Raw genomic sequence first — 21,051 nt, 5'->3', positions numbered from 1 at the left:
ATTATCAAAGTAAGTAAACAAATAGAGATTAGACCAACTAGTACTTCCCCTATAACATGATCATCTACTCCAGCTCTAAACACTGAGGCCTACTTTGTGCATGGGAGACAGCGGGGGAAGAGGTGCTTCTTTTTCAAAACTGGGCACCATTCCCAGGATATTCCTTCTATAGACATAGCTATCAATTTGCATTTAGCGCAATTTCTCTTCTCATGGCAGGAAAACTTTAAAAGAATTGGGAAAACTAAATAAGCTATTCCTTGAAACACAGACTTTACTCGGCAAAAAAATTAATTTCTTGAATTATACATGTTACTCCTGAGCAATAAGAGGGGAAGTGAGACACTTCAATAAACATCATTTTATTGAATTTTTAGACAAATATAACAGCAATATCTTCTTCTTATAAAACAATTAGATACAACATTAGACATTTGGGAAAATATAGAGCAAAGTAGGAAAACAAGGAAAGGTGAACAACTTCAAGCATAGAATAAATTCAATATATTTGCTTTTTCTTTCTGGTAATGGCTGCAGCCAGAGTGCCAAGACATCATTCTTATCAGTCAGTGTGTAACATTTCCTCCAGGTCCGACATTTTCAAGGGGCCTATTTTAGCAACTTCGTAATAAACCCTGAAAAAGAGGGGTTTTATTCAATATACAATAGGCCAAATGGACTTCATTGACAAACAAGACATAGGGCACTTTGTTTCCCATCTTGTTTTAGCTCTAGACTAGAAAGGAAGATGAAAAATGTCTGGATCCTCTAATGAGGCACCTCTCTGATCCAATGTTTTAAAGCTTTCCCATAAATGACCACAAACAACGTCAGACAGCTTGATACTTACTCGCTGCTGTACTTGTTATACACAGTCTTGAACTCGCAGTATGGTTGTAAAGTCACCAGTACATTCAGTTTCCTGACTAGACAGTAAAGATCAGAGACAGTGTAGCCACTGTGACGTTCCAGGGAACGAATCTACAAGAAGAAGCATGAACAGTGACTTCTACTACAGTAAGCATATCTTATGCATATCTATGCTATTTCAAGTTCCCCCCTATGGTGTAAGCAGAGATGATATTCAAAACATTGCAAAGATTCATACAGTACAGACACTGGCCAATAATTATAGGGTAAAATGTTGGGAAACCACTTTTTTCCTGCCAAGGGTCATTTGAATATAACATTATTTGCAGATCAAACCAAAGTTGTCAATACAGGATACAGGCAGATATGCCATATAAAGCATACATATCTGTCCCATAATTGTACCCAATAACTTCCCAGGATGTACACAGCTACAGAACAGACATTCTCTACCCTAGAATTCTACTTCTAGAATTCTAGAATTTCAGCCACAAACTTCTGGGATGACTATATGCACATGTACCATTTATATGCTAGTTCTAGATCCAGATGTTCATAGTGAGCTAAAATCCCTGAAGTTGTAAGGAACAGAATTTATCTCATTTTATTTCATTTCATTTTTGCTGCTCCTGGGGCTTAAACTCAGGGCCTTAGTGTAGTCCTTAAGCATTTTTGCTCAAGGCTAGCACTGTTATTTGAATCACAGCTCCACTTCTGGGTTTTTGCTGGTTACTTGGAAATAAGAGTCTCCGGGACTTTCCTGTCCAGGCTGGCTTCAAACTGTGATACTCAGATCTTAGCCTCCTGAATAGCTAGGATTACAGACATGAGCTGCTGGTTCCTGGCTCTGGTTTTATTATTTAGTCACTAATAGACCTAAAGCCAATGGCCAAGCAAACCACTAACAAATTCTGAGTCCTAAATTAACATCTAACAGAACTATTCCTCCTCCCTAATTCTGACATCCATCATTCCATACATTTATATTCTTACTCAAACATAAAAATAACTTGTATGATATTGACAATATAATTAAAGATTCCTAAGTAAGGCCATTAAAAGCCTGGTACTGTTCCAAGCACTATATGTTTTTCTAGTTAATGTAATTGCCATAACAACTCTAGAGATAGATATCATTTATACTTTGTGTTTTACAGATGAGGGAACTAGAAGCTTGAAAAATAAAAGAATAAAACAAGATAAAATAGATAAAACTTTAAAAAAAAGAATGTCGTATATGGTCTAAAAAGCATAACAATGTTTAAGAGCAAAGGTTCTAAATTCAGACAGCTTCAGTTTAAATTCAAACTCTTAACAGCATGGATTGGAGCCAGTTATTAAACTTCATGGTGTTTCAGGTTCCAAATCTTCCATATGAGGATCCTTATAGTAATTATGTTTTTTTTCTAAAATGTCTTATTTTTCCTGAACTCCTTTTATCTAAGTATCTTATCTGGAAGTAGGGATGAGGATTAAGAAGCCTACTAATTCACAACCCTTTATCTTTTATCTGAGACATTTCTAAAAAATAAAACAACCCCCCAACTTTCCCCTAAATACAATGTAAAAAAGTACTACCATCAAGAAGTGGCAGTCATTAGCATGCTGATCAGAGAACTAACACAGTATGCTGGGCATGTTAACTAGATTACATAGCTCCACTGCTACTGTCACTTTGTGCCCATGATACTTCATTTGCCTATAATATCCTAGTCCCTAGTGCTTCTAGTTTTAGTCTCCTTCATCCCTTCTATTCTGCCACAGCAGTACCGTTTCCAAATCACAAAAACATGAACATGTCACTTCCTTTCCTAAAATAATGGCTTAGTGCAGAGTGGGTATCTTGAAGTTGGGGTATATAAAATTCAGTGGTAAAATGCTTGCATAGTATGCATGAGGCTCAGGGTTTGATCTCTAACACCAAATTTTTAAAGTTAAAGTAAGTACTCAGCCTGGCATACATGATTCTCATAGCCTCACATTTGGTTTCATCCTTATTAATGGACCCTTTGTTCCACCCCAAACATCACTGTCCTTCCTTTGGGCCTTCTGTTGTTTCCATTATTACTCCCTCCCCCTCAAACGTCTCTTTTCATAAGTTCCTGCTCATCTTTAAAGATCCTGCTCAAAGTCACCTGATTTGTTAAATCTTTTTTATCTGTACAAAAGGCAGTGTAGTAACACAATGGACTGCTCAACTGAACTATATGAGTTCAGAGTAGGGCTGACATTAGCAGATTCTTTCAGGTTTATTCAGCTGTTATGAGAACATTGAACTGGGGTAGCAGAAAAATCACTGAAGACAGGAGTCTGATCAAGATGCATTATACACATAAATGGATATGTTAAGTTGAAATATCCTTGTGATAAGTAAGATACTAAAATTATTTTTAAAACACTGAGCTATTAGTATCCTAGTTGGCCCAGTTTACTGTCCTGAACTACACATCCATTCCCCTTGGGACCCACTATACGTCTTTGGAGTCCAATGGTCAAAACTTGGCTCAACATGGGACCTCCAAGACCATAACTTCAGAGCTAGGGACAAACAGCTTTCATTATACAGATTTTTGAGTTCCAAATCTAGTTCCTTCCCTCATTAGTTATATAAACATAGCAGTTATTTCTTATCTATGACTTAACTGTAACAGTATTTATCTTGTGGGTCCAATGCATGAGTTTAACATGCTATGTGTTTAGATCATTGCTTAAGTACTCCATAAATGCTAATAACCATTTTGACTTATTTTTCAACAAAATCATTGCAAGCACACCCTTTGTTCTCAAAAATTTCAGTATCACTTGTATAGGCTCACATAACTTTTTTTCACATTTCTTTTTCACCATGCAGAAATTTTCCCATCAGCAATGGCTCAGGGCTTCTAGACAGGATGAACTTAGCAATGGTTGGACAGGAGTTGCTACATTTGTGAGCATAAATATTTCTATTCAAACTGTAGGTTATGTAGCCATAAGAATTCAAAGTTATTTAAATTTTATTTAATTCATATTTTTATAAAATTACTTAAAGCATCAAATAAGAGTTTTACTTGTAGGTGGGTACAGAGTTTTCAAGGAATTTCTCTTCAGAGAACATCATTAATAGGCATGTTTCTGAACATATTTCTATATACATGGACAGTTACTATTTTATATTCTCTGGATTAATGCTTTCCAAATCTGCCTCTACCAAGGTCTTTAAGAGGTCTAATCTCCAATGGGACATGATAAATTACACAAGACTCTAGGGATTCATACACAGTGAGGCCAACTCAGAGGCACAATGCTTGTGTACCTCTGATTATATAAAATATTTATCAAAATCAACTCCAGCAAATGGAAATGAGGGTTTTTTTAACTTTTTGGTTTTTTTCTGTTTATTGTTTGTCTTCTTTGTTCGCTTATCTGTTTTGGGAAGAGAAAGAGCACAGAAATGAAGGGACCAAGGGACCCACCTCAGCCTCATGAAAAACAAAGTAACCTCACATTAGTCTGTCTTGCAATATTAGGCTTTCAGAGAGCAACATTTTTCCAGAGAGGTATATTTCTTCTGAAATGAAGAATACTGTCACTTAGAAAATGCAATAAAATATTTTAGTACCACTGCCGCAGAAACAATTGTCCATCAGTTGTCCAGATGTTAAAGAATTCCTGAGAATACATGGCAGCTTTGCCATAGACTTCATTTACACCCAACCCCTTCCTCCTATCATAACTACTTACCAAGTGTCCAAGATTCTTCATGCAGAGGGCCAGGAGGAAAGAGCCAGCAGCTAGCTTTGAAGCCCTCTCAGGGATATAGTGACTTTCTTGCAGGGTTATCTCACAGATGTATCGGGACAGTGTCAGTGTTGTCATGCTGGACTGCAGACACTAAGGAAAGAAATAAGACTGGTTCAACAATAAATTTAGGAAAACAACACCAGGCACAAGACCTTTCTTCCAGTTATCCTACCTCGAGCTTTCTGCTCAAGCAGAAAAGCTCTCCAGCCACAGCAAAAGCACAGATTCCAAAATTGGCATTGGGATTTGCCAGCTGTTAGGTGACTTGGTTTTGGAAGGAAGGGTATTAGTGGTTTTGAACTCAGGATCTCACAGTTGCTTAGCTTGCTGGGTCAGCTGGTACTTCACCACCTTCTACTCTTTCAGCCTTGCCTTTTGCTTTTTCATGGACTTTCCTGTCTAGGCAGGCTTCAAACCACAATCCTGTAGATCTTAGCCTGAGCAAGTAGGATTATCAGAGTGAGCCACCAGAACCTGGGCAGCTTTAGGGATTTTTAACCAAATTGTCACATGTATACCCTCTCACCTCCCTGTTCCATAGGAATTTTCTACTGAATAATCAGTCTCCTAACTCTGACCTTGCTACTGATTCCATCACACGTGTTCCATGCTCCAGAACAGCTCTTTCCCCTTTTCTTGTTAGAAAACAAATTAATTTATAACACACAGATAAAAGTACACAACACACACTTGTAGCATACAATGAATAATTAGGAAGTGTTGGTCCTTGTAACCAATAATCAAATAAGAAAAGAGAATATTGCCCATATTCCCCTCAAGCTTTTTATGTATCCTTTCCTGATCGAAAAATGTTTTCTTCCTTCCTTATTCTGCCTTCACCTTAAATCCTCTCCTCTATTTCATAGACTGCTAACTTTCAACCTAAAGGGTTGGCAGATACTCGGGATATAAAGAAACCTTGGCAGTAACATAACAACATGCTTTCGTCCTCTTACCATAGCATATCTTCTCAGAAAATGATAGGGGATGGGAATGTTGATGTCATAGTCAAGGGTTGTTAGGACGCTGGCTTCCATATCAAGCATATCTCTTCGTTGATAAAGATCTTCACAGATGTACAGGAATTCTTTCAAAGAAGGTGGGTAAGGTTCCTATAGATGGAAAAGAAAGGCAATTACAACCAATTACACGGTTTTAGATGAAAGGCTAAGGAGGACAAAGATAAAGTATATGAGGTAATGTTTACTTCAGTTCTTTAGAGCAGCTCTGAGAGCTAAACTTCTGGTTTCTCTGAGTTGTCTTATAGAAGTATAAAGCCAGAGAAATGAGAGGAGAGGCCTCTCCAAAGACTGTATCATCAGATGAATGACAAGGCCTATTGGGGTGGTCTCTGATAGTGTGAGAGTAATATAACAGGTGTCAGAGTAGTTATCTGCCATCCTGGGGAGAACAAGGAATGGAAGGGAAGAAAGACATAGATAACTGAGCTAGGGAGAAGCTGCATGAGGTGGAACTGGTACAGGCTAAGGATTGAAGGAACCACTGTTTTGGAAGCTCTGTCCTGTGCCTTGTTATCTGAGGGTTACATATTGGTTTGGGGGAGAACAGGAGACAAGAAGACTATTGTCCCTTTTCCTTACTTGGAGCTCACTGACCAACCCAGTTTGTTTTCTTCCTTCCTTCCTTCCTTCCTTCCTTCCTTCCTTCCTTCCTTCCTTCCTTCCTTCCTCCCTCCCTCCCTCGCTCCCTCCCTCCTTCCTTCCTTCGTTCCTGCTTATTTTTGTTGGTTTTGGGGCTTGAACTCTGGGCCTGGGTGCTATCCCTGAGCTCTTCAGCTCAAAGCTAGCACTCTACCACTCTGATCCACAGTGCCACTTTCAGTTTTAGATTAAGGATGAGTCACCAGTGTCTGATTCCAACTCAGTTTTCTTCCCCCATCTCTGTTTCTTCTCTTCCTCTGCCTCCTTGGAAATGACTTGATCAGATTCATACACTACTTCTTTCTTCTCTTTTCATTTCTATAATCCACTTATGAAAGTATTTCAATACTTCATAGTCCTATGAGAGGAATTCGTCCCTTTGCTATAGAATTTAGTAGATATCCTCTGTTGTGGCTACCAAAGGAAGGGTACTCCTGGTTTCAAGATTTGCTTAAAAAGTGCTCCTCTTTCTTTTCCTCCTACTCCCTTCCTTTTTCTGTGGAACATGGTCGAACTCAGAGGCTTAGGGTATATCTATTTACAAGTGAAAATAGGGCAGGAGCATGAAGAAGGAGAAGGCAAAAAGAAGAGGGAGGAAGGGAGCAGTTACAGCAGGAGTCAGCAAGGAAGATAATAAAGGTGCCAGAATAAAAACAGATCTAGCTGTAAAGTTCTTCAAACTTCTCCAAAGGCACTACCTTTCTAATCCCATGCCTTAAAGTTTCATACAACTTCATAACATAAGGGAAGGAAAAAATGAGAGTTACACAAGATTACTAGCACTGAGGGAAAGGGAAGAATCAGATGGGATAGGTGAATAGACCATGGTTATGAAAAAAAGGCGAGCTACCCACTTTTATACTAATATTTAGACTCATTACTATCTACACCAAACCATTTGCTCTTAAATATCTCCTGCATTCTGATTTTGTCTATATGAAGATTCTACTAGTTTTTGAACAGAGTTGCCCTTGAGGAAATCAAGGATAGAGAATCATGGACCCAAAGGAATTTTTTAAATATGTATTTAAATAGGCACATGTCCATATAAGGCATCTTCAGAGAGGAAAAAGAACTTTGCTGATGCCCAGAAACAAACAAACCACTATTAACAGCCAACATTAACTTTTCTGATTTGAGGAAATAGAAAAATGTTTGCATAATTGAATACACAGGTAGATACTGTATACAAATTCATAACACATATGTGTGTGTATCCATAAATGCATGTGCTCGTTCTCTGTTTTAGGTAGATATCTGATCAGTTCTCTCTAGGGCCTTAGAGACTGAGACTTACCTCAAATTTTGCTGCAATAAAAAAGGCAGTGGAACCAAGAAGTTGTAGATTCTCTTTCTTGCACAATGACAAGGTTAAATAGTGATCCACCAGCTTTACGGCCAAATACAAGGTCTCGTGTCTCATCTCAAAGTTCATCTGGAGGAATACACAAACAGGACACAAGTCTATACATTGTCTAGCTCACTGTCTGTGGTATCAAGGACAGTCTTAATAAGCTGGGATTCTGCTAAGAATGTAAGAGCATCTCCAGGTAATTACTTGCATGTATTCCCAATACTTTAGCCATGGCATTATATGTCTTTACACACTTGGGTAGGTGAGTACCCTTACAAACCAGAGAGAATCTCTGTGAGTGATCTGAGTGAACACATCCCCTCTTCTTCATCTCTTACACTCAGATTCCTGCTTTCTCCATTTGTTAGTAATTTATATAGTAAACTCTCTCCTAAGAAATATATTTCTTTAGTTCTAAAATCCAGACGCTTGTTTGTTTGTTTTTTTTTTCAAACTAGATACACTGTTAGAATAGCTCAATTGGGTACAAGCACTGATAGCACAGGTTGGAAGATAACTATAGAGTAGAAGTAAGAGTGAGGTTAAAGCATTAATAGTATGTCTCTTCTTTCCTTTTCTCATTTTGTCTTCCTTGTCTTGCCTCTACCAACTATAACAGACCATTTCCTGTAACCATAGTTTCAGGGTTTATGCTGGCTCAAACACCTTTGTGTGAATTAGAAAAATAAAGGTATCTACTTTAGGTGAATGAAGCTTCTAAAATCACATATATTTTCAAATAGATAATACCTTTACAGGAATCAGTAATAGGTGTCTTAGGATCCACAACCACTACAACAGGAATATACAGCTGTGGAAAAACAAAGCCACTGGCTATTTTTGTCTTGTGTAAACAAGGTTTGCCTATCAGTACATATGTGACACATCAGTCCTCATCGATAATTCTCACTTATAACTCATTAGATTCTTAGGCTTCAAGAAATTATAAAAGCCATCTTCATCTAACATCTCAATGGATGCATTAATATTCTTAATGCTTTCACAAAATGTGTAAATTGCTAGCTCCTGCCTTGAAAAAAAAAAACAACTCCAAATCCAAACAAGATGCTGGTGGCTCACACCTAGCTACTCAGGAAGCTGAGAGCTGAGGATCTTTGTTCAAAGCTAGCTCGGGCAAGAAAATCTGTGAGACTCTTATCTCCAATTAGCCACCAGAAAACTGGAAGTGGCACTGTGGCTCAAGTGGTAGAATGGTAACCTTGAGCTGAAGAGCTCAGGGACAGCACCCAGGCCCAGAGTTCAAGCCCCATGATCAAAGAAGAAAAAAAAAACACCTCTAAATCCAGCTTCGTTACTCTTTCAGTTTCTTTAATGGAAAATTCTTCAATATCTTAAGTGAGTCCACTCTCCTTATTATCTCTGCTTCACTGGGCATTCTTTTGTATAGAGTGTGTGTGCATGTACATCCATGTCCTGATACTGGGCCTTAAACTCAGGACCAGGGGACTACCCATTAGCTTTTTACATTCAAAAATGGCACTTGAGCCACAACTTCACCTCTGGCTTTTTGTTGTTTAGTTGGAGATAATCTAATGGGGTTTCTTGCCAGGCTGGTTTTGAACTCCAATCCTCAGATCTCAGCCTCCGGAGTAGCTAAGTTTACAGGTGTGAGCCACTGACTCCTGGCTTAAGCTCTTCTTATTTACTATTTTTTAGATGGCCCAAAAGAAGGTTATTGATAAGCACTGTTAAACCAATGTATGCTGGTATAAGCAAATGAGAATAGATGATAGTTGGATATAATTTAATAATACACATATTAAATTTCTGATCAAATGTTAAAAAAGAATTCTGTTGCTGAAATATGGCTTTAGATATTTTCAGAAATTTGTATGAGTTTCTTATTACTGCTTTAGTAAATTAGTATACACCCAATGGCTTACAATAACACAAATTCATTACATTACTGCTCTGAAAGTCCGAAGTCAAAAATGGGTATCCCTGTGATAAAAATCAAGGTGTCAAACAGGTCTGTATTCACAACTTTCTAGAAATTGCAGTAGACAACTTATTTTTTTCTAGGTTCTGAAGGCAGCCTACATTCCTTAATTTGTAAGTTCCTTCCATTTTAAAAAACAGCCATAGCCAGCTAATTCTTTCTTATGTAACATATTTTCTCTCCCTTTCCTACAATTAAAAACAATTATGATTATATTGAGCCCATTAAAATGATTTAGGGACCGGGAGTTTGGCCTAGTGGTAGAGTGCTTGCCTAGCATGCACGAAGACCCAGATTCGATTCCTCAGTACCACATACGTAGAAAAAAGCCAGAAGTGGTGCTGAGGCTCAAGTGGTAGAGCTCCAGCCTTGAGAAAATCCAAGGACAGTGCTCAGGCCTTGAGCTCAAGCCCAGGACTGGAAATAAATAAATAATAAAATAAAATAAAATGATCTAGGATAACTGCTCTATCTTAATTTCAACTGATTAGTGACTTTAATTCCCATTTCTTGTGTGAAGAAATAGCTTTACAAGTTCTGAGAATTAGGATATAGACATTTGATTTCATTTTCCACACTATCTAAAGGAATGTCTTAAGAAAGGGATAGTACGTTTTCAAGAAAGAGGTAAAAGCTACTATCTTAAGTACTAAAAATTGATGTTGGGTAATTACAAAAACTTGAAGTAAAAGATAATAGGAAAGGAAAATAGAGGGCCATGATTCTGCAAATGAATGACACAGTCAGTACTCATATAGCTTTCTTTAGTACCCTAATAAGAAGAACATGGCCACTCATACTGTTTTCAATATTAACATTAATATGCTTATACTACATTGAGTCATTTTTTTTATTTTAAATGTACTGGGGTTTGAACTCAAGGCTTCATACTTACTAGGCAGGAGCTCTACTTCTTGAGCCATGACCCCAGTCCTTTTTTGATTTAGTTATTATCCAGGTTAAGTTTCACACTTTATACCTGGCCAGCCTCAGATTGTGATCATTCTACCTATAACTCCTGCTTAGGTGGGACCACAGAAAAAAACCATGACACCTAGATTAATTGTCTCACTAACTTTTTGCCTAAAGTTGCTTTGACCCTCTGTTCTCCCAGTTATCATCTCCTAAAGAGTTGAATAAATATTTCTGCTAGTAATTTTCCCTCCTTGAGTATAAAATAATACCATTCCGACATAATTATACCACTTGGAATTACCTGTAAGAGTAGTATAATCCTTCTGGTGGCAAGTCCTCTGGTTGTTTTGTTTTGCTTTGTTTTGGTGCCAGTCCTGGGGCTTGAACTCAGGGTATGGGCACTGTCCCTGAGCTGCTTTTGCTCAAGGCTAGCATTCTATCACTTGAGTCACAACACCACTTCTGTCCTTTTCTGTTTATATGGTAATGAGTAATCAAACCCAGGGCTTTATGCATATTAGGCAAGCACTCTACCACTAAGCCACATTCCCAGCCAAGCCCTTCAGTTATGAAGACAGTTTATTATAGATCCAATAATCTTCCTCAACTCAGACCATATAACTTGACTTTCATTCATTAGGCTATACACAATATAGTTTCTATTCCTCTTAGCACTAGCCTTCACATTAGGATCTTTGTGCCAATTTGGAAAAAAAAAGTAGTGATTCAGCTCTTTAGCATTATACCAGTATTCTCTACACCCCGCACAACTGCTTCTACTAAAAGCACTCTTTCCAATACTTATTTAAATGTTCTCCATATCTAGAGAAAGATCCAAACGTATAAAAAGTGCTCAGGGCTGGGAGTTTGGCCTAGTGGTAGAATTCTTGCCTTGCATGCACGAAGACTTGGGTTCGATTCCTTGGTATCACATACATAGGAAAAAAGCCAGAAGTGGTGCTGTGGCTCAAGTGGTAGAGATCTAGCCTTGATAACGTTCAAGGACAGTGCTCAGGCCCTGAGTCCCAGGCCTAGGACTGGCAAAAAAAAATGCTTAGTCTTGGACTGATTAGAAATATCTAATTTGAAAAGTAACTAGTCTGGAACTAAGTTTAAAAATCTGATTAAAAAATCTAATCTAACTCAAAGAACATCTTCTATGAAGATGAATAAAATGGGTAAATCAACCAGCTATATGAAAAATGTTCATTTTTATAGAAAAAAACATTTTTAGGAATCAGCAAGTATCTACCTACATAAACTTTTCATTCTCAAGAACCGGAATAAACTTCTAAAATTATACATACATATATACATATGTATATATATGTATAAACACACACACACACACACACACAGCACTGTCCTTGAGCTTTTTCAAGGCTAGAATTCTACCACTTGAGCCGCAGCACCACTTCTGACTTCTACATATGTGGTACCTACCCTAAGAATTCAAGCCAGAGCTTTATGCATACTAAACAAGAACTCTACTACTAGGCCACACTGCAGCCCATAAAATTATATTTTGAAGATGTAAAAGAATATAACATCTATGAAAACAGAATCCTCTGGAATCCAGGAAGACTAGTTTTGATTAAAAACTAATCAATTAATATTTTAAATGTAAGAGAGATGAGCACTGATTGCTCATGCTTAGAAACCTAGCTACTAAAAAGACTGAGATCTGAGAAACAAGGTGCCGGGCACCAGTGGCTCATGCCTGCAATCCTAGCTACTCAGGAGGCTGAGATCTGAGGACCCTGGTTCAAATCCAACCCAGGCGCAAAAGTCCTGAGACTTTCATCTCCAATTAACCACCAGAAAACCAGAAGTAGCACTGTGGTTGAAAGGGGTAGAGCTCTGCTAAGAAGTGTTTTTGCTATATGGGGTCTTTTATTATTCCATATGAAATTTTGGATTGCCTCTTCTATTTCTTTAAAGAATGACATTGGGATATTGATGGGTATTGCGTTGAATTTGTAGATAGCTCTTGGCAAGATTGTCATTTTCACAATGTTGATTCTTCCAATCCAGGAGCATGGGAGGTTTTTCCATTTCCTTAGTTCTGTTTTAATTTCCTTTTTTAGGGTTTTAAAGTTTGAGGAATTTCAATTCCAAACTTTAGACTATATTACAGAGCTATAATTATCAAAACAGCTTGGTACTGGCACAGGAACAGGCCTGAAGACCAATGGAATAGAACTGAGGACCCAGATATTAAACCACAGATCTATGGCCACCTAATCTTTGACAAGGGAGCCAAAAAAATAGAATGGAAGAAAGACAGCCTCTTCAACAAGTTGTGCTGGCAGAACTGGTTAAGAACCTGCAGAAAACTAAAGTTGGATCCTTCTTTGTCACCTTGCACTAGAATTAACTCCAAATGGATCAAAGACCTGGAGGTAAAAGCTGACACATTGAAAACTTTACAGGAAGGAATAGGAGATACACTAGGCCTCCTTGGCACAGGTTGAAACTTTCTTAATAAGGACCAAGAATCACAACAAATCAGAGAAAGGCTGGATAAGTGGGACTGCATTAAACTGCAGAGCTTTTGTATGGCAAAGGACATAGCTAGTAAATTAATTAGGAAGCCTACAGAGTGGGAGAAGATCTTCACCAACCAAACAACGGACAAAGGCCTCATATCTAAAATATATCAACAACAAAAAATTGAATCACTCCAAACTAACCTCCAAAGTAACAACCATCCCATTAAAAAATGGGGCAAAGACTTAAAGAGAGTCTTCTCTGAAGAAGAAACAAAAATGGCCTATAGACACATGAAGAAATGCTCAACATCTCTGGTCATAAAAGAAATGCAAATCAAAACAACTCTAAGATTCCACTCACTATATTTAGAATGGCCAGGATCAAGAAAACTAATAACAACAGATGCTGGAGGGGATGTGGCCAGGAGGGATCACTACTACACTGTTGGTGGGAGTGCAAACTCATTCAATCACTATGGAAAGCAGTGTGGCAGTGCCTCAAAAGGCTAAACATAGAACTCCCCTATGACCCAGCAATTCCACTACTTGGCATTTACCCAACCATCCAGAAACAAGGACATACTAAATCCACTAGCACAACAATGTTCATTGCAGCACTATTCACCATAGCAAAGATATGGAACCAACCTAGATGTCCCTCAGTTGATGAGTGGATCAACAAGTTGTGGTATTTGTACACAATGGAATTCTATGCTGCTGTCAGAAAGAATGATATCGCCCCATTTGTTAGGAAATGGAAAGACTTAGAAAAAATCATATTAAGTGAAATAAGCCAGACTCAAAGGAACTTAGGCTCAATGGTTTCCCTCATTCGTCATAATCAGTAGAAACCTTGGGCTCTACTAGCAGAGATTTGCAATAGAGCAAAATCTTGATACATAAGGACATATAATGTGAAGCTAATTGAAAGGACCTCCAGGATATTGAAACAAAAGCCATATAATGAATGATTGTTGTCCTTAATGTACTATGTTGTCTCTCATCTCCTTTGCTGTCCCTTGGTTATCTTATATTGGTATAGTATCTCACTTTGTTATCTGATATATTGAATTTATTTGTATTTGGATATTTGAAATTTGATAGGGAAGGGGGAAAACCAAGACGGGTGGGGGGTGGGGGGGAGGGAAATGGGTACCAAGACATATGAAAGGGTATCAATGTATGTGAATTAATGCACCTTCTATCTGGCAAATATCATGTAACCCTTTTACTAATTACAATAAAAAATGCAAAAAAAAAAGTGGTAGAGCTCTAGCCCTGAGCTGAAGAGCTCAGGGACGGCACCCAGGCCCAGAGTTCAAGCCCCCCAACCAAAAACAAAATAAGAATGAAGGTTCAAAGCCAGCCTAGTCAGGAATCTCTGTAAGACTCTTATCTCTAATTAACCACCAAAAACCCAGATGTGGATCTGTAGCTAAAGTGGCTTAACACCAGCCTTGAGCAAAAAAGCTAAGGTACATTGCTCAGATCCCAAGTTCAAGTCCATATAAGCACCAATTAATAGACACAAACCAAATAACTAATTACAATGGCTACCTTAAGAAATTCTCCCAAAACAGAAAACTGCAGCGGTGGAAAAAAAAAACTTGAGAGATGCCAGTTGTCAATGGCTCAATGTCTGTAATCCTAGCTAATTAGAGGGCTGAGATCTGAGGTTTGTGGTTCAAAGCCAGGTTAGGCAGGAATGTCCATGAGTCATTTTTTTGCAGTCCTGGGGCTTGAACTCAGCACCTAGGCAATGTTCCTGAGCTTCTTTTTGCTCAAGGCTAGCACTCCACCACTTGAGCCACCATTTCTGGCTTTTTCTGTTTATGTAGTAAACAAGGACTCAAACCCAGGGCTTCATGCATGCTAGGCAAGCACTCTACCATTCGGCTAAATTCCCAGGCTTCTCCATGAGACTCTTAACTGCAATTAACCACCAAAAAACTTGAAGTGGTATTGTGGTTGTGATAGAGCACTAGCCTTGAGCAAAAAAAAAAATATCTCATGGACAGTACCTGATTTCAAGGCCAACGACTAAGAAAAATAAAAAGAAACTTGAGAGTCAGTGAATAGAATACAAAGATATGTTCTCCTCTTTCTTTTCTTAAGTAGAAAAGGTCAAGATTCTACCCAGGCAAACTTCAGCAGCACTGAAGGAGCCTTGATTGACCTGGAATAATCAGACCCTGCCTTACTGATGGCTGCATAACTGCATGTGACAAACTCTTCACGTGATTGTACCAGGGTCCAGTGTAAAGTGCCCTTTATCTGGGAAAATGGGGTATGGCTAGAAAGGGCTTTTTCATGAACCATTTGTAAACAATCTGTTTCTGAGTGTGAGGGAGCTCGTAGTGTAGAGAAGAGATCCAATCCCTCTCTGCAATCTACTGAAAGTTAGCAATGGTCCCACTTATTTGTAGGAAAAATTAATAGAAAATAAAAGGAGAGAAGATAGAAGGGCAGCAATATCAGAGAAATAACTAATAAAATTTCATGAAGACTGAGCCTTTAAAGTAACTCACAGTACACCAGACAAAATTAAAGAAAACAGATCCACATGAGGGAATGTCACATATATGATGAAATAGAATTATATTCACAAATAATAAGATACACTAAATCACATATTAATATACATTAATATATCTTATAGAACTTTATAAAATATGTGTGTCTGGCTAAAGTTATAAGCACAGCCATGTTTACTATAGCATTGTTTACCAAGATATGGAATCAACTCAAATGCTCTTCAGTGGATGAATGGATCAAGAAAAATGTATACACATGGAATTCTATGCTTCCTTTGGGAAGAATGACATTGCCCCATTCATAAGTAAAGCAAGCCAGACCCAAAGAAACACAAGGTTCATGCTTTCTCCCATTTGTAGTAATTAGACCGTGCCTATAAATCTACAAGTGGACACAATGGAAGACAAAAAAAATTGCGCTTCATCATGATAAATTAAACAGCATTCTAAACATTCACACAATGAGAAAAAAAGAGGATATAGGAGTATATCACAAGGGTTCAATAGCACTTTGCATATGATCATATGAAAGCAAGTTTATTGAAATAAACTCCAAGAAATGAAAACAAGAGGTTTTTTACTTTTCTTTTGGTGATTTTTCCCCTTGTGTCACTGTTTTGAGTTCTGTATTTTTTGTCTTTTATGTAAGTTTAACGGATTGAGGAAGGAGAAGGGGAAGCACAGAAATAGTTAGACAGGGTGAACTAATTCAGCCTTGACACGAAACACTATGTTGACAATGAACTATACAACTTGGGGAAGAGAGGATTTAGGAGGGAACTTAGCTGTTCAAAAGGAAAAGTACTCATTTAGTAACCTAAATAACTATAACCCCTCTGTATGTCATGTTTACAATAAAAATAATTTTAAAAAACACAGGTGCCAGGGCCATATCCCATTAAAGAGAACAACAGCTCCTTAAGGTATCAGTTGTCAGGCTTACCTGTACCTCCACTAACCAGTCCACAAGAAGGGCCCTCATATCACAGCTGAGATCAGTCTGTTTGTCCATGTAATTTGTAAGTATGAAAATTTCCTGGTGACAATGAGAAAGAAACATTAAAAGTTCTTCTTGTAGTGCAAATTATAATTTAAAAATTAACTTCTCTTTCACAGTTCTGATCCATTATTTTCAACTGATAACAGATAAGGACAGATCAAAGTATCTATTTCTAGATAAATTCTAATTATACCTGAGAAATATTCAAGTGTCAAGTCAAGCACTAATGGTTCATGTCCATGGTCCTAGCTATTCAAAAGGATGAAATATGAAGGATGTGGCTGGGAGTTTGGCCTAGTGGTAAGAGTGCCTGCCTAGCATGCACGAAGACCCTGGTTCAGTTCCTCGGTACCACATACCAGAAGTGGTGCAGTGGCTCAGGGTAGAATACTAGCCTTGAGGAAAGCCCAAGGACAATGTTCAGACCCTGAGCTCAAGCCCAGGACTGGCAAAAAAAAGAAATATGAAGGATGTTAAGAATCATAGTTTGAAGCCATACCCAGCAAGAAAGTCAGTGAGACTTTTATTTGCAATTAACCACCGAAAAGTTGGAAGTGGAGGTGGACTCAAGTGGTAGATTTCCAGCCTTAAATGAAAAATAAAAGCTAAGATATAGTGCCTAACCCCTTTACCATCCCACAAAAGAAAGATATTCAAGTGTCAGAATGGAAAGTTACAAATCTAGGAGGAATCAGAGCAAGAATATACCTGTGTTCATAGACAAACACCAAACAATTCAGTTTAAAGCACAATGCCATGCTATGCTCAGGCTGCCAACTATAGAGTAATTCCTCTCAAAAATTAACATACATATACACTAGCTGGAAATCTTGTAACACCAAATTTTGACTTAGAAGGTGTGAAGTGGGAATAGGTTTCTGCATTGCTAACAAGATCCCAAGTTAAACTGGTATTTCTCAGCCACGGCTTACATTTTTAGAAAAGTACAATTGTCTCTCGGGTATAGGTAGTTCTTTTAAATTTTATGATGGGAAAGAAAATGCAAATCAAAACAACTCTGAGATTCCAGCTCACCCCAGTTAGATTGGTCAACATTGCAAATCTGAACAACAACAAATGCTGGTAGGGAAGCGAGGGAGGGGTGGAGAAAGGAACCCTATTGCCTGGTGGTAGGAATGTAAACTAGTACAACCACTCTGAACAGCAGTCTGGAGATTCTTCAGAACACTAAACATAGATCTTCCTATGACTGAGTCATACCACTCCTGGGCAACTACACAGAACATCACAAGCCAGAACACCAAAAAGACACTAGCACATCCATGCTTATGACTACACTATTCACAACAGGCAAGTTGTGGGAACAGCCCAGATGCCCTACAATAGATGAATGGATGCAAAAAAAATGTGGTACCCATACACAATTAAATTTTATGCAGCCATTAGAAAGAATAATATAATTTCATTTGCAGGGGAAAAAAGATGGACCTAAAACAATCCTGTTAAATGACATAAGCTAAGTATACAGAGACAAGCCGTTTATGTTTTCTCTTATATGCAAAAGCTAGATCTAAAATTTTGGGACATAATACATTATACATGTCTCTAGGCATTCACACAAAGTGAGACCCAAGGAGGATAATCTTAGGAGCAGCAAAGCACAATGCCTATGTGCATTTGATAATACAAAGTAATATTTATTGAAATGAACTCCAGAAAAGAAAAAAAGCATTTTGTTCTTTTTGCTATTTTTTTCTTTCAGTCATGTTCTGTTTTTTTTTTCATTTTTTATGCCTTTGGAAATATAAGGGGAAGCACAGAAATGGAGAGACAAAGGGTGAACAAATGTATCAATGGTACTCACTGGACACTGTGTTAAAAGTGAAATATACGGCCGGGAGTTTGGCCTAGTGGTGGAGTGCTTGCCTAGCATGCACGGAGACCCAGGTTCAACTCGGTACCATATACATAGAAAAAAGCTGGAAGTGGTGCTGAGGCTCAAGTGGTAGAGCTCTAGCCTTGAGAAACTCCAAGGACAGTGCTCAGGCCCTGAGCTCAAGCCCAGGACTGGCAAAAAAAATGAAATATACAACTTGTGGGTGGATGGGAGAGAAAAACTGGGAGAAAATGAGGAAAGGGATGACAATGTCCAAAACAGGAATGTAATCTTTTTATCTGACTTATATAACTGTAACCCCTCTGTACATCACCTTTATAATAACAACAAAAACAAAATTTTATGATGAAGAAAAAGTAATGTACATTCAGTAGAAACTGTACCTTGGGACTTTAAATGGCATGTGGAACAATCCTTTCTCTCAGTGCTGGCTAGCAGCAGCAGTCAGCCATGTCAACATTAAGAAAAATCAATCTATATTCTACAGTGTAGAATGTAGTTAAGCTAGGATATTTCAACCTATGATATAAATTTATCTGCTTATAACTTCTCTCATAAATTGAGGAGTATTTGTATACTAGGAAAAGCATAGAGTCTGAAGTCAATTGTCTTATTCTGTACAGGATGAGACACTCACACATCCTCTTATGTGGATCTGTGACCTGCTTAAAAATTTAGTTGGTAAATATCTAGTCCTTATCTGTTTCACTAAGAAAGAAGAAAATATGGAGTTGATAAATACAATCAGTAAAGGCAACTGGTGGATTTCAAAGGGAAAAGAAAACTCCAGGTTGGAGGAATCAAACAAACAACATGAGTTTACATATGATGCCAGGAACATTTACAGAGGAGAAAAAAATAGCTATTCAGAAAATACTACTTGATGACTTATATGTCTGAGACTTTGTTGTTCTTATTTTTTTGCCAGTCCTAGGCTTGGGCTCAGGGCCTGAGCACTGTCCTTGGGTTTTCTCAAAGTGAGCCACAGCACCACTTCTGTCTTTTTTCCATGTATGTATGTGGTACCAAGGAAATGAACCCGGGATTTCATGCATGTTAGGCAAGCACTTTACCACTAGGCCAAACTCCCGGCCCCTGTTGTTGTTATTATTATTGTTTGATTTGGAGTAGTACTGGGGAAATATTTAAGGTCTCCTGTTTGTTAGGCAAGTGCTCTGCCAGAGTCATGCCTCCAGCATTTGGGGAATAGTTGCTTTCTAAGATAAAGTCTTGCAGCTCTGGACTGCAACATATTTTAGGCTTTCTATCAACACTGGGATTATAAATCCAAACACTATACCCAGGTCCTTCTGTTAAAATGGAATAGTGAGGATTTTTCTACCTGAGGCTAGCCATCTGATCTAATCCTTCATGAAGCTAAGAGGACAGGTGTGTGCCATTGCTATGGGTTGAGAAGGAGACTCACTTTTTGTACTTGAGTCACAATCCTTCTGTACTTAGCATCCCAAGTAGTTAGGATTATGGGTTGAGTTATGAGTATCCAGCTATGTCTAAAACTATTTATTCAGAAACTCCACATGTTGATATATAGTCCTTAAGATAATCAGACTTTAATCCTACTAGCTCAACCATATATACTAGTTTTTGTTACTCTGGCAAGTTTCTACTATTATGTAAAAGGGAGGTAATAATCTTTATCGTGAGATTATTAGAGAATTGAGTTAATGTCTATAAAACCTAAATACAATGTCCCACTCACAGTAAGCTATAATTGTTGCTATTATTATGACTTTTTCTGCATCATAATTACTTCCCCTTTCAAATTTCAAGTTGAAACACAGAATGATGGAAGAAACAAGACTAGAAATCATTGTCCATGCTCAACTACTTACATATATACATACCTCTCTTTCCTTCAAGTAAGCAAAGATATCCTCAGCATATTCTAAGCTTAAAAACGAATCATTATTATCCTCTTCAATAGCTTCCAGTTCACTTTTCTGCTAAAAAAATCACCAAGTGACCTATTAGGAGGAGGCCAAGGAAAGCTAGCTCATACATATCAAGAATGACTCTTTTTTCCCAAATCTTATTCTACTAACTCTCCTTAAGTTTCATGTAACACAGAGCACCTCATGGCTCTGCATTCATTATAGAGCTGAGTGAACCACCAGTGGCTCACACCTATAACATCAGGAGGTTGAGATCTGAGGATCACTGTTCAAAATCACCCTGATCAGAAAAGCCCATGAGACTCTTATGTGGAATTAGCCAGCAAAAAACCAGAAGTTGAGCTATGGCTCAAGTGGTTGAATTCTAGACTTAAACAAAAAAAAGCCAGGCTGTGAGCTTAAGCCCCAGCACTGGCATGCATAAAAATGTCTAATATATGCCTGTTCTACTCAGGAATAAGGCACCCTACTTACAAGTAGGCTCAAGCCTAAGAAAGACATTATTTTATTATTTCAGTTATACTATACCACTTGCCTGCTTATGTATCTTATGTTTCATTCAATTCTTTCATCTTAGTAGCCCTTTCTTCTGTTCTACATTTTAGCAGGCTGTTTCGCCTGTACGAAGGGTATTTATCCTCCAGTTGTTAATTTTCATCCCTCATTCTTGTAAATTACAACTTGGAGAGCACTTTCCTTATGAGTTGCCAC

The 21,051-nt window shown here is 38.0% G+C and overlaps 1 protein-coding gene across 8 annotated transcripts in view; it reads right to left on the bottom strand.

Moving 5' to 3' along the window:
* Positions 1-414: 414 nt before the first annotated feature.
* The window catches only part of Ccnb3 (cyclin B3), a 69,746-nt gene continuing 49,109 nt past the window's right edge, over positions 415-21,051 (bottom strand). For 7 of the 8 annotated variants that reach the window (XM_090326704.1, XM_090326701.1, XM_090326700.1 and 4 more), the window contains 7 exons: positions 20,293-20,391; positions 16,513-16,605; positions 7,612-7,749; positions 5,610-5,765; positions 4,594-4,743; positions 851-981; positions 415-635 (listed from right to left, as the gene is read on the bottom strand). In XM_090326704.1, coding sequence (XP_090182830.1) covers positions 563-635; positions 851-981; positions 4,594-4,743; positions 5,610-5,765; positions 7,612-7,749; positions 16,513-16,605; positions 20,293-20,391 — 840 coding nt within the window. In that variant the 3' untranslated portion in view covers positions 415-562. The remainder of the gene's footprint in view (positions 636-850; positions 982-4,593; positions 4,744-5,609; positions 5,766-7,611; positions 7,750-16,512; positions 16,606-20,292; positions 20,392-21,051) is intronic. The other variant, XM_090326702.1, reaches the window with a different exon arrangement.

This window comes from Megascapheus bottae, chromosome X (assembly GCF_031878675.1).
Source record: "Megascapheus bottae isolate mThoBot1 chromosome X, mThoBot2.hap1, whole genome shotgun sequence".
In the NCBI taxonomy this organism is placed as follows: Eukaryota; Metazoa; Chordata; class Mammalia; order Rodentia; family Geomyidae; genus Megascapheus; species Megascapheus bottae.
The sequence above is the reverse complement of the archived record's forward strand: the minus strand, read 5'-3'. Positions and strand labels throughout refer to the sequence as shown.